General features: G+C 61.7%; 1 protein-coding gene across 2 annotated transcripts; it reads left to right on the forward strand.

Moving 5' to 3' along the window:
* Positions 1-854: 854 nt before the first annotated feature.
* On the forward strand, positions 855-12,848 carry TXN2 (thioredoxin 2). Of its 2 annotated transcripts, XM_062202902.1 has the most exons (4): positions 855-956; positions 1,540-1,814; positions 4,048-4,171; positions 12,237-12,848. In XM_062202902.1, the coding sequence occupies exons 2-4, from the start codon at positions 1,552-1,554 to the stop codon at positions 12,348-12,350; spliced, it is 501 nt and encodes a 166-aa protein (XP_062058886.1). In that variant the 5' UTR covers positions 855-956; positions 1,540-1,551; the 3' UTR covers positions 12,351-12,848. The 2 variants fall into 2 exon arrangements, with proteins under 2 accessions (XP_062058886.1, XP_062058885.1); XM_062202901.1 differs by lacking the exon at positions 855-956 and having other exon boundaries at positions 1,040-1,814.
* Positions 12,849-13,147: the final 299 nt, after the last annotated feature.

Genomic DNA, 13,147 nt, shown 5'->3' on the forward strand with positions numbered 1-13,147 from the left:
CCCAGCTCTGACCATTGCGGCCATTTGGGGAGCGAACCAGCAGATGGAAGACCTCTCTCTGTCTCTACCTCTCAAATAAATGACTAAAATCTTAAAAAAAAGAGAGACTCATCCATTTGAAAGGCAGCCTCACAGAGAAAGAGAGGGAGCCAGAGAGATCTTCCATCTGCTGGGTCTTCTGAATAAACCGCTTTGGCTTTGGCTCTACACCCCCGCTCTTTCCCGACAGATGTGACGCAAAGCAAACAGGCCATCGCTGCGTCCACAGAATAATACGAGGCCCCGCGCGGCCGCACTGCCAGGCGCCGTGTGCAGGGGAGAGGAGATGGCTGTGCCACCGGCCCGAGACAAGACAGCGGCCAGGCGAGAAGGGAAGGCCTCGGGCCCAGCTCGCCCTGGTCACCTGGGGCCCAGCTAGGCAGGCAGGCGCCAGGGCTCCGGTCCCAGCGACGCCCCGGGGGCAGGGTGACCCGCTGTGCGTCACAGGCCAGGGACACAGAGCGGCCTCCAGACCGCCGCGGAGGTCGCTAGGTACCAGGTCTTTGAGGATGTCAGCCGAGGGAAAGAACCCTGCAGCACCTGCAGGAGTCACTGGGAGGCCAGGAGCCGCGGGCATTACCCGCAACAAGAACCCGGAGCCACGCCCCCGTCGCAGTAACCCCACCCCTTCCGCTCCCTCTTCCGGTCCCTCCTCTAGGGCGCCCCGCCCCTTCCGGTCCCATCGCGCCCGCGGTCCATCCTCCCCTTCCGGTGTGTCGCGGAAGCTCCGCCCCCTGAGGTGTGCCTTCTTCCGCTATTCCCATTGGCGGAAAATCCAAACAGCCAGAGACGCGCTCCAGGGTGCCCGTTCCAGGAAGTGACGCTAGGCAGGCCCGCCCCTGAGGAAGTGACGTCTGAGTGCCCTTGACGGGCGGGGAGGGCTGGGCTGCGCATCCCTCCGCTCGCGCTGCAGGGAGGTAGGCGGCTGGGGCGGCTCGAGGTGGTGTCGCGTCCGAGGCTCTGCGGGCGCGCTCCCGCGCAGGCCCGCGGCGCGGGGGACCTGGCCTTGCGGAGCGCTGGGGTCCCCGGTGGCGTCCCGTTCTCCCAGTTCCCCCCGGACACGTGTGCCTTGTATTTTGGTTCCCTCCACACTCCGACCCTTGTGTCTCTTGGTTCCTCCTGGAGTGGCTGAGGCTCCCCGTTTCTGAACCTCCGCGCGTCCCTGTGTGCTTCCTTCATCTCCCTGCGAGACGCTCTGTAGAGGAGCGAGGCCGGAGGCGGCCTTGGCTCCCCGCCTGGACTGCCCTTGCTGGTCGGGGTCCCGGGCATGGCCGCAGCTGAGCTGCGAGGACCAGGGGTGTGTGACAGGCACCTGGCCCGTGGCGGGGCTCTGCAGACACTGGGTCCTCCCTCCGTCCTGGGAATCCCGCCCAAGCCCTTTGGCGGCGGTCAGCCCGGCTCGCCCGGGCCCTCCTTCGTGCCCCGGCCCCTCTGCCCCAGAAGTCCCAGCTGTGAGTCATGGCGGTCGGCCTCCCATGGGTCTGTCACTGTGTGCCCCAGCTTCCCTTACAGATGGCTCAGCGACTTCTCCTGAGGAGGTTCCTGGCTGCCGCCGCCTCCAGGAAGCCCGCTCAGAGTCGGTGGGCACCCCTCGCCTTCAGCGCGGCGCAGACCCCGCCGTGCGGCCCTGGTGGCCACGCAGGGACACCCGGCCCCGCCCGGACGCTGCACGCCACCGGAGTGCTGGCCACGACCTTCAACATCCAAGATGGATCCGACTTTCAGGACCGAGTCGTCAACAGCGAGACCCCAGTGGTTGTGGATTTCCACGCACAGTGAGTAGGGGCGGCGGTCTCGGGCATTCCCCGAGCGCCCGCCGGGTCCCAGAGACTGGTGAGCGTGGACGCCCCGCCTCCCCGAGGGGGGTCTCGGGGGACAGTGCAGTCCGGTCTGCAGGGCTGACCGTGGCCGCAGTCAGTGCTGGGGGAGTGTTTGTGTTCCCTCCGCACCACGTGGAAGGCCCAGAGTCCTCCTGGGCGTGGGTCCCAGTTGGAGAGAGAACACCAGGGTCGGCGCTGTGGCAGAGCAGGTTCAGCCTCTGCCTAAGGCACTGGCATCCCCTATGGGCGCCGGTTCGAGTCCTGGCTGCTCCCCTTCCAGTCCAGCTCCCTGCTGATGACCTGGGGAAGCAGAGGATGGCCAGAGTGCTTGGGCCCCTGCACCCACATGGGAGACCCAGAAGAAGCCCCTGGCTCCTGGCTTCACATCGGCCCAGCCATTTGGGGAGTAAACCAGCAGGTGGAAGACCTCTCTGTAACTCTGCCTCTCAAAATAGATAAATAAACCTTTTAAAAAAAGAGAGAGAGACATTTTCCACGCCACCACAGTGGTGCCCACGCATGTAGGGGAGGGCAGGCTTTTCTCTTCAGCACTGTACGAGCTGGTTTAGATATTTAAAGGCCAGCGGCTTTGCGATTTCTTCTAACCTGGCCTCCCTTTCCAATCTCTTGGGTCCTGCCTAGATGCCTGGCTACAGAAAAGTTGGCCAGACCCCTGAGGACGAGGCCTCCCGAGGAGCCGGTGCGCTGTGGGCCGAGTCGGGAGGTGGGAGACCGGACAGAGTCGCTGACAACTTCTACAGCGGCCTTTTCAGATCTGACTCGCTGTGGCCTGGGCAGCCCACTCCGTGTCCTGGTGCTCCCTGCTCGCTTGGGGAAGCAGCTGAGGCCTTGCAGACTGGGCTCTAGGGGTTCCGAGTTCATCAGCTGAATCTCTGAATGGAAAAGGCTTTTCTGGGTTTTTTTCCTGTTTTGTTTGTTTGTTTTTAGTTTGAGGAGAAAAGACACAGAGCTCAATCTTCCACCCTCTTGTTCACTCCCCAAATGCCGGCAACAGCTGGGGCTGGGCGAGACCACGGCCAGGAGCCAGGAGCTCCATGCAGGGCTCCCATGGACTTGAGCTGCCACCTGCTGCCTCCCAGGGTGTGCGTGAGCAGGAAGCCCAGAGTGGAGGTGGGGCCCGAACCCCGGCCTTCTGCGGGGCGCACATGTCCCCCTCGGCGTCCTAACCCGCTTCCCCCACTGAGAATTTTCCTCATGCCTGTGGGCCTCGGTGTTGGGGGGTTTTTGTGGTGTCAGCAGATTTGAGGAGTCTGCAGTAAGAGCAGAGGAGGTGCAGCCGTGGGCCTGGAACCCTGTGGACGCCCAGCCATCGCTGCCCCGCCTTCAGCCTGCGGTCCTCAGGGCGCTGGGAGCAACTGCGGGCTGCAGAGGCTGTTTAAGATAGCCGATTTCTCCTAACAGCCCGAGGGGGCGTGGTCTGCCTTCTCGTAGGGACTGTAGGAGGCACGGTCTACCTTCTCTTAACAGCCGGAGGGGGCACGGTCTGCCTTCTAACAGCCGGAGGGGGCACGGTCTGCCATTTGCAATGAGGAAGCAGGCCCTACTGCCGGATGAGCCGCCTCTCTGTGAACACAGACTTTTTAACGTGTCCCTGGCAGCGTGCACGTTGAGACCCAGACCCCCCCCGACTTCCGATGGCCTTTGCCAGCAAGGCCACTGTCTACTGAGAATGTCGAGTTGGACACACACCAAGGGCGCCTGGGTCCAGCCAGGCTCGGCAGCACGGGGCGTGCTGGGCATCTCCCTCGTGGCCGTGGGGCTGACCAGGAGCCGCGCGCACTGCCAGTGCCCGGCACCACGGCGCCCAGTGACATGTCTCTAGCCCAGGAAGGGTCAGGGTTCAGAGTATGGTTCCTACATATGTGTGTGCCCTGTGCGCTGGCGCGAAGTCGGCCGTCAGCTTGAACCACTCTAGGCGAAATCACCGCGGGCGTCCTAGGATGCAGCCCGTGTCTGGGGTCTGGAATCCGTGCGTGGTGCCCAGAAGCAGAGCCTCTGGCATTGCTGTTTGGTGTGTCAACACGCCAGGTTAATATTCAAACACTAGCACAGAGAAGCGAGGAAGGGCAGAGGTCCCTGGGGAAGATGGGGTCGGGTGGTTCCGGGGAGGCGGGAGAGGGGTGGAGTGCACAGCACTGCTATGACCACGGGCTGCTTACCTTCCAAGGTGGTGTGGCCCCTGCAAGATCCTGGGGCCACGGTTAGAGAAGATGGTGGCCAAGCAGCAGGGGAAGGTGGTGATGGCCAAGGTGGACATAGATGACCACACGGACCTCGCCCTCGAGTATGAGGTACGGATTGGGGGGGTTGCCGCGGGGGAGCTGGCGGGGCGGGGTCAGCCCAGGAGTAGCTGGTGTCTTAGGGACCACCTGATGGCCAGTAGGGATGTCTGGGGTTTTTCCAGAGCTCTCGGGACCCAGAGCCCTTTGCAGATGGGGCTGTCGGTCCTCAGCCCCTTGCTGTCCACTGCCTTTAGGAAGGAAGTGGCTCGGGTGACCAGAGCACTGGGCCACCCTCTTAGTCTCAGGACATGAGCACAGTCCTTCCCTGACTCTCCAGCCAACCTTCTGTGTGCCGGGCATTCGTGCTTCTTTGGCTCCAAGCGGCCCTTAGTGTAGTCAGAGAGACGACAGGTCACTTCCGGGTGGGGTGAGGAGGAAGGGGGCGATGGCCCCCCGGGCGGGCGGCACAGCGCCTCTGAGCTGCACTCTGGTGGATGTTGGAACCATGTTAAGCGCTGACTTGCGGCTCCCAGCAGCGTGGCATTCCGGAGCATCTCACACGGCGCCTCTGTGTGTCGGGGTGCTCAGCCCATAAAGACCACACACATGGTGGAAAAAAAAGTCCCAGATGTGAAAACCCCTCTGGTCCCAAGCATTTCGGGGAAGGGATTATTGCCCTAAGTAAGAGGTACAGGGAGGTGGGGAGGTAAACCAGGAGGAGGGGTGGAGGTCCGGGCCTGGAGGAGCAGCAGGGAGTGGTCTTCTTTATAAGGGCGGGGCCAGGGCAGGCCTGGCTGAGAGGCCCAGGGGTGATGAGTGAAGTAACCCGGGGCGTGGGAGAGCACACAGAAGCACCAGGGCCCTGAGGTTGCGTGAGTGTGGCCCACTCACACCAGCAGCGGCCGGGTCCCTGGGGCAGGGGTGGCTCGGGCGTGGGTTGGCTGTCTCTCAGCCCTGGAGACCTCTGCAGTTGGAGAAAAGGGAGGGTCCGTCCTGGCTGGGGGCCGGAGGAGAGACAGCTGGGACAAAGCAGAGTGCAGCCAGCTCGGGAGGGGTCTGGGATAGCCTGGCTGGAGGGCGCCCCGGGCAGGCCTGGTGGCTCGGGTCAGATCTGGCTGGCCCTGGAAGGGATTTGAAGAAATGCAGAACCACGTGCTGGAACTCGAGACTGAAGATTTCATGTAAAAAACCCAAATTTCTGGCTCTCTTGCAACACCTTGGTCTGCCCAGGGCGAGCTTCACCCCTCCCTCCTGACTCCTCTGGGTTAGGAAGTCCCAGTTTCCCTCTCCCTGGCCCAGCTCGGATGCCCATCCCCCACCCAGTGCCGGGGAGGAGATGGGTAGGGGCAGGCCGCTGCCGACTGCAGGTGGCGACAGATCAGCTGTCGTCCTCGGGACCTGGTCACTGCCGGCTGCTCACACCGGCTTGGAGGAGAGTGTGGCTGTGTCTTAGAAAGCTCTCCCACCCATGTTCTGTCAGAGAGGCTTTGCCTGACCATTTAGATGCCCTTGGTTTTCTGTCACCCCGGGGCCGCCACCAGGGCTGCCTGTGGGAGTGAGGGTGACCAGCTAGTGTGAGCCCAGGGCCCGAGCTGCCAAGGTCATGGTCGGGCTTCCCCCCCCACTGGCGCTGCTGGACACCACAGCTTCAGCCTCAGCCGTGTAACCCTAACAGCTGCACCAGCTGTGTGCGAGCACCCCCCTGCAGAGGGGAGCCCAGTTCCGCCTCCGGAGAGCCTCACGCAGGAACCGCAGGGCGAGCCCGGGAAGGGAGGCAGCTCTGCCTCTGTCCACCGTCCACCTGGCGCGTGGTCCCACAGGAGGGCCGCGAGGCTGCCGGGTCCAGGTCGCCGAGCCCTGCGCTGTCCTCACGGGGGCGGGGGAGTTAGGAAACCTCCACGGGGATTCTTCCTGGCCTCTCCCCACCCCCACCCCCTTCCTTCACACCTGTCCTCTCTAAAGAGAGCCGGGAGAGACGTTCCAGCCAGGACACCTGTAGAACCTTCCGGACAGCTTCCTCCAAGGCCGCAAATCCTCTGTCTAGCTTCTGTTGCTCTTCGTGGAGAGACTGCTTTAAATTCTGTTCTGGGAGTGAGGCGCCTCTCGCCAACTCCCCTGACTCCTCGTCTCCTCCTTCCTCGTACAAACTCCCCTGCCCTGGAACTGTTGGCATTTTTTCGTTTTTCGAAAAAGTGACACAGAGAGAGAAAGAGAGATCTTCCATCCACCGGTTGGTGGATCTTCCATCCACTTCAAATGGTCGCAACGGCTGGGCCAAAGCCAGGAGCCAGAAGCTGCATCTTGGTCTCCCGCATGGGTGGGCCATCTTGCTGCCTTGCCAGGTGCATTAGCAGGGGGCTGGCGTGGAGGCAGAGCAGCTGGGACAAAACCATGCTGCAGTGTGTGTGACGTGCAGCGGCCTCCCCCCCCCACAACGCCAGCAACTGCCCACGCTAGAGCTTCAGCGCCCCCTAGGGGAGAAGGAAGGGCAAGTCCCTCGTTGCCTGGGGGCTCGGCCTCCCCCACACTGCCCTTGCTGACTCCTGGGCAAGCCAGCCTTCCTTCCGCCCTCACGCTTAAAGCTGTCATCCTCTTGTTCCTCGTCTGAGACAAGGTGTGAGTGCGTTTTAAGACGCACGCCAGAGGGGAGCAGTTGCCTGGACACAGCTGCTGCCCACGTGGTGGCTCACTCGCGTTTCCTGCAGCGTCCCATACGGCCTCGCTGATGGCGTGTAGCTGACACGCAGTTTTGGTCACTCCCGTCTCCCTCACTTGCAGTCCCTCTGAGGAGTGCTGTCGACCCTGTCCAGAGGCAGACTGTGACTCCGAGGGCCCAGGAAGGCCCAGGGTCCTGCCTTTCTTTTATTTTTTAAGATCTATTGTATTAGGCTGGCACTGCGGCTCACTAGGCTAATCCTCCGCCTGCAGCGCCGGCACACCGGGTTCTAGTCCCGGTCGGGGCGCCGGATTCTGTCCCAGTTGCCCCTCTTCCTCTGCTGTGGCCCGGGAAGGCAGTGGAGAATGGCCCAGGTGCTTGGGCCCTGCACCCGCATGGGAGACCTGGAGAAGCACCTGGCTCCTAGCTTAGGATCAGCACAGTGCGCTGGCCGCAGCAGCCATTGGAGGGTGAACCAACGGCAAAGGAAGACCTTTCTGTCTCTCTCTCACTGTCCACTCTGCCTATTGTAATTACATGAAAGGCAGACAGAGAGTGAGAGGTCTTCCATCTGCTGACTCACTCCCCAGATGGCCACAGTGACTGGAGCTGGGCCAGTCCAAAGCCAGGAGCTTCTTCCAGGTCTCAAACGTGGGTGGCAGAGGGCTCAGTCCTCGAGCCATCATCTGCTGGCTCGCAGGGTGTGCATTAGCAGGAAGCTGGATCGGAAGCAGAGATGGGACTTGACCAGGGCTCCAATGTTGGATGCCACCCTGGCAGGCGGCGGCCTAATCTGCTTGCCTAACCTGTTTAACCATGGCCGTCCCAGGACTGTGTGTGCATTTCTTTCTTTCTGTTTTTTTGTTTTGTTTTTTGTTTTTGTTTTTTGTTTTTTTTTGTAAAGATTTATTTTTATTTGAAAGGCAGAGTTACAGGAGAGACAGAAAGGATCTTCCATCCTCTGGGTCACTCCCCAAATAGCCGCAACATCAGGGCTGAGCCAGACTGAGCCCAGGAGCCAGGAGCTTTTTCAGGGTCTCCCACCTGAGTGCAGAGGCCCAAGGTCGTGGGCCATCCTCTGTTGCTTTCCCGGGTGCATTAGCAGGGAGCTAGATCAGAAGAGGAGCAGCCAGGAATTGAAGGGCGTCTATATGGGATGCCAGCGTTGCAGGCAGTGGCTTAACCGCTGCACCACAGTGCTGAGCGCCCCCCACCCCATGCCCCACTTTTTTTAATTTTTATTTATTTATTTGAAAGGCAAGGTTACAGAGATCTTCCATCTGCTGGTTCACTCCAAATGGCTGCAGTTACTTGAGCTGGGTGATTCAGGAGCCAGGAGCTTCTTCCGGCTCCCTTGTGGGTATAGGGGCCCAGGTACTTGAACATCTTCCATTGCTTTCCCAGGCAAATTAGCAGGGAATCGGAAGTGGAGTAACCAGAACTCGAACTGGCACCCATATGGGATGCCAGCACCGCGCATGGTGGTTTTACCCGCTAGACCGCTATGCTGGCCCCAAGACTGAGTGTGTCTAATCCCAGTGATTCTGGCCCTGGGGATCACAGGCTGAGCGAGGAGGAGCAGACCCTCTGAAAGCTATGTGCTGCCCCTGGCAGTGGGGGACGCTGCCTTTGAAAGCCCTTGTCTTCTGTGCCCCTCAGTGGGGGCTGCTTGTCGGTAGGTAGGGTCGCCCACAAGGACACACGAGCCCTCACTGCCCTAAGTCCCCTGCACTACACCCTTCACTCCCTCCCACTGCTCTCAGTCCCCGACAGCCACTGATTTGTTTGTTGAGATTTTGGTTTTCTTAGAACAGTTCTGGGTTCACAGCAAAGCTGAGAGGAAGGCCCAGAAATGTCCCGCGTCCTGCTCTGCCAGACCCTGCACTGTGCCTGCCCACACAGCAGAGGGCGCGTTGGTCACAGCTGAGGGTCCTGCGTTGACCCTGTGCGGTTATACCCGAGTGCACAGTCTCCGTTAGGGCTCACGCAGTGTCGTCCGGTCTGGGGGTTCGCACACGTCCTCCCTGACCTGTCCCCATCCGTGTCCCGGAGCACCTGCGGCTGCCCTGAAGGCCCTCGCACGATCCTCCCCTGCCACAGTCCCGCTCCCCTGCTGCCTGCGTAACGTTGCCTCTCAGGGATGGTTCCTCCAGGTCCCCTCTCGTCTCCCAAGGCTTTCACAGAACACTTGGTGTCGTCATTTGAAGCCCGAAATACTTTTCTTTTTCTTCTTCTTTTTTTTTTTTTTTTTGTAAGATTTATCTATTTATTCATTTGAAAGAGCTACAGAGAGATCCTCCATCCACTGGTTCAGTCCCCAAATGGCCTCAACACCTGGGGCTGGGCCAGGTGGAAGCCAGGAGCTTTTCCTGGGTCTCCCACATGGGCCACAGGGCCCAAGCACTGGGCCATCGTCCGCTGCTTTCCCAGGCCACCAGCAGGGGAGCCACCAGGACACCCACATGGGACGTCGGCACTGCAGACAGCACTTTACCCACTGCGCTGGCCCCTGAAATCCTCTCCATGCTTCCCACATCCTCTCCCCGCCAGGACTCTGTCTCCAACTCTGTGTCCTGGGCAGAAGCAAAGCGCAGTTTGATGTCGACAGACAGTGAAGTGGGCGCCTTCCAAGCCCCAGGCCCCCCACCCACCTGTCGCCCTGTCGTCCTGGAACGTCACCCAGCCCTTGAGCCTCAGCCTTCTCAGCTGGGCGGCGCTCCCTCAGGGCAAGAACGGATGAAGGCAGCAGGTGCAAGGCTCAGTGTCGTCCCTGGCACTTAAAAGGCAGCGGAACGTGGCCGTGACCTCTTTCTCTCCGGCAGTCAGCCAAGGAGCCGGCTGCCCATGTCTGCGGCACCAGGTGCCCTGCTGCTCCTTTGGTCAAGTTAACACACGGACAGGGTTAGGGAGACCCGACAAGGACCCCGAGCTGGGTGGCGCAGCGGGCGGGCTGCGGGCTGGTGTGAAGAGGCCACACACACACTCCTGCCCGTAGTTCTCAGGCCCGGCCACAGAGCAAAGGCCACAGGAGCACATGCTGGGCCTTGCACTCAGACCACCGGTGCAGACGAGCGTGGCCCCTGGACCTGGGCAGCTCCATTTAAGGCAGTGTCTGCGGCACCGGCCCTTCCTGGCTTAGAGCCAGACTCGGAGCAGGGACAGTGAAGCCGCAACCTCCTCCTCCTCCTCCTCCTCCCGGGCAGCGGGAGGAAGTCCAGCCCGCCCAGATAGCCGGCAGTGTGCCAGAACATCCAGCTGCCTGCACGTCCCCGCTGAGCATGCGCACGTCACACCCAAACTTCAGTGGATCCCCTGCGTCAGTGGGGACGAGACCTTGGCTGTCCCAGGGCCGGCGTTGTGGCGCAGAGGGTTAAGCTGCTGCCTGCGACATCAGCCTCCCACACGAGTGCCCCTCTTCCTCTCCAGCTCCCTGCTCATGCCCCTGGGGAGGCAGTGGACGATGGCCCTGCCACCCATCTGGGAGACCCAAGTGGAGTTCTGGGCTCCTGGCTTCAGCCTGGCGCACCCCTGGATGTTGCAGCTATCTGGGGAGTGAATCAGCAGATGGAAGATACCTCTGTGTGTGTAACTCCCTCTCTAAGTCTGCCTTTTTTTTTTTTTTTTTTTTTTTTGACAGAGTTAGACTGAGAGAGACAGAAAGGTCTTCCTTCCGTTGGTTCACCCCCCAAATGGCCGCCATGGCCGGCACTGCACCGATCCGAAACCAGGAGCCAGGTGCTTCCTCCTGGTCTCCCATGCGGGTGCAGGGCCCAAGCACTTGGGCCGCCATCCACTGCCTTCCCGGGCCATAGCAGAGAGCTGGACTGGAAGAGGAGCAACCAGGACTAGAACCCAGTGCCCATGTGTTATGCCAGTGCCACAGGCGGAGGATTAGCCAAGTGAGCCACAACACCAGCCCCAAAGTCTGCCTTTCAAATAAGTAAAAATAAATCTCTATAAAAAACTTTCCAAGAAAGTAGATCCCCAGCATATGTGCTACACGCCTGACGGCTGCGTGGCCCATGCTTACGCACGTGTGTGGCGTGCACACAGCTGGGGTCACCTGAAGTTTATTAGTTGAAGGAGCGATCTCCCATCTGCTGGTTCACCCCTCAGATGCCCTCAGCAGGCAGGGCTGAGCCAGCCCGAGAGCAGGAGCCTGGTGCTGGATCAGGGAGAGCAGAGGGTGGGATGCAGGGGGGAGCCCAAGTGTTCCAACACCAGGTGCAGGCATCTCGGAGTGGTGGCTCTGCTGTGCCGCCTTCGTGAGCTCAGAGGCTGTGGAAAAGGCCACCTTCTATGCCGCAGCATAACCTGCTTGTTTGAATTAAAGAGACAGGACAGGACGGCATCCAGCAAGCACAAAGTTGAAAGCTGGGCGTTCAACTCTGCCTCAGTAGGGAGCTGCCCCAGGAGGCGCCCAGCTCCCACGCAGACCACTAGGGGGCGCAGGAGCCCGCGCTGGGAGGGCCCCTGCAGCTTCCAGAGCTCAGCGGAAGCGAGCTGAGCCAGGAGACCCCGCAGGCACCGTGCTGGCCCCTTAGACTTGTACCAGAGTGTAACAAGGACAGCAGCCCGTCGGGCCTCTGCACGGGGACGTCCATGGTTAGCCCAGTTCCAGCGAGTAGCCTGTCAGAGTGTGTCAGCCCAGCACAGTCCTTACGGGGACCAGAGGCCCTGACAAGGGCAGGGATGGTGTTGTACTGTGTGTGTCCACCTGTGTGAGCAAACCCCTGTCCCCTGTCTGCTTGCACCGCCTTCTCCAAGGCCCTGGGTGCCAGGCAGGGAGCCCAGGCAGCAGAGGAGCCGTGGTGCCAGGGCAGGCCGTGGCCTCTACATTCTGTCTCATCCACACGGGGCCCTGACGAGCTGGGCGGGGTGCCTCATCCACCAGGAACGTTGCTTTCCCACCTGCCCCCACCCCCACCTCCCCACGCTGTCCAGGAGCAGGCCGTGAGTGGATCTGACATCTGGGCTGCAAGCAGCTGCAGGAGCGCTTCCAGACGTCAGGGGAAAGGGGATTTAAAGACAGGCTGGCTTTGCCGCATCGCTTCTGCCGTGGACCCGGTGTCGGGCTTTGCTGCCCCTCTGTGGCCTCCATTGAGGGCCCACCGCGTGCCAGCTCCCTCCTTAGCGCCATTCCTCATGGCCAGGTGGGACCTGTGGCTTGCCTGAGTGTGCCCAGCCGGCAGAGTCCTGGGCTGCTGACTGCCCCGCTGTCCCAAACCCTCAGCTCCGCCTGCTGCCGGCCCCGCACCTCCTCCACCCGGCCCTGCCGCAGCTGCGTGGGTTATTTTCATCTCCCCAGTCATCCCAGCCAAACCGCTGGGCTGTGACTCAGGCGTGCTGCCGGGGAGGGAGGGCACTGCTGGGAGCCCACAGTGGAGGACGTCCCCCCAGGAGTCCGCACCAAGGGCGCGGCCTGGGGCAGGGGCCGTCGATGCTGCCGGTGACTCGAGCTCCCTCTGCCTTGCGCAGGTGTCGGCTGTGCCCACCGTGCTGGCCATCAAGAACGGGGACGTGGTGGACAAGTTCGTTGGCATCAAGGATGAGGAGCAGCTGGAGGCCTTCCTGAAGAAGCTGATCGGCTGACAAGCAGGGAAGGGTCCAACTCACCCCTGCCCGCTCGGGGCCCCCGCAGTCCTGGGAGCGGACCCCACAGAACTCGCAGCCCTTCCGTGCTGGCCCCTGCTGCCTCCTCTCTGTCTGCGCCAGTGGCCCCGTGCTTTGGGGACCAGCCTCCGAACACGGGAGCCACAAGTGCTTCTGAGGTCGGGAGTGGTGCTGCGGCTGGCGTGGCGACCGCGCCTTCCACCTTGTCCTTTTGTCTGCCCCCTGCAGGGCCTGCCTCGCTCTCTGTGCTGGGGAGGGCCCCGGGCGGGTGCACCACGAGGCCCAGGCGGCGACGCCTCGTCCTGTCTCCTTGGTCCTCTCTGAGCGGAACCCCTGAGCCTGGCTCCTCTGCCTCCTGCGTCTGTCTTTCCTGCTGCTGTTTTGTAAGAAGAGAAAGAACCAGGAACCCCAGACAAGGGGGAACGAGACCGAATTCTTTCATTTTTTTGGTAGGCCTGTAATAAAGAACTTATGTGATCCCTTCTGTCTCCTGCTCTGAAGCAGAGCCGGCCCCACACTCGGATGCCCTGTAGTCCGTGTCCCGGAGAGAGCTGCCCTTCTCGCTCCCTGCGCCTGGCCCGGGCCCGAGCACAGAGGCCGGCAGTGTCGGGGAGCGGAGCTCTCGGCTCTGGAGGGCTCCAGGCAGCGCCAGGCCTAACCGCCGACAGCTCAGACCAAGAAAAGCGGCTGTGATCTGTCTGGGCCCCGAGCACCTGGGGCCTTTCCCCAGCTCCGCCGCGGTCCCTGCATCCCCCTCCGAGCCCACCCCTCCCCCG

The sequence above is a fragment of the Lepus europaeus genome, chromosome 10, assembly GCF_033115175.1.
Source record: "Lepus europaeus isolate LE1 chromosome 10, mLepTim1.pri, whole genome shotgun sequence".
NCBI lineage: Eukaryota > Metazoa > Chordata > Mammalia > Lagomorpha > Leporidae > Lepus > Lepus europaeus.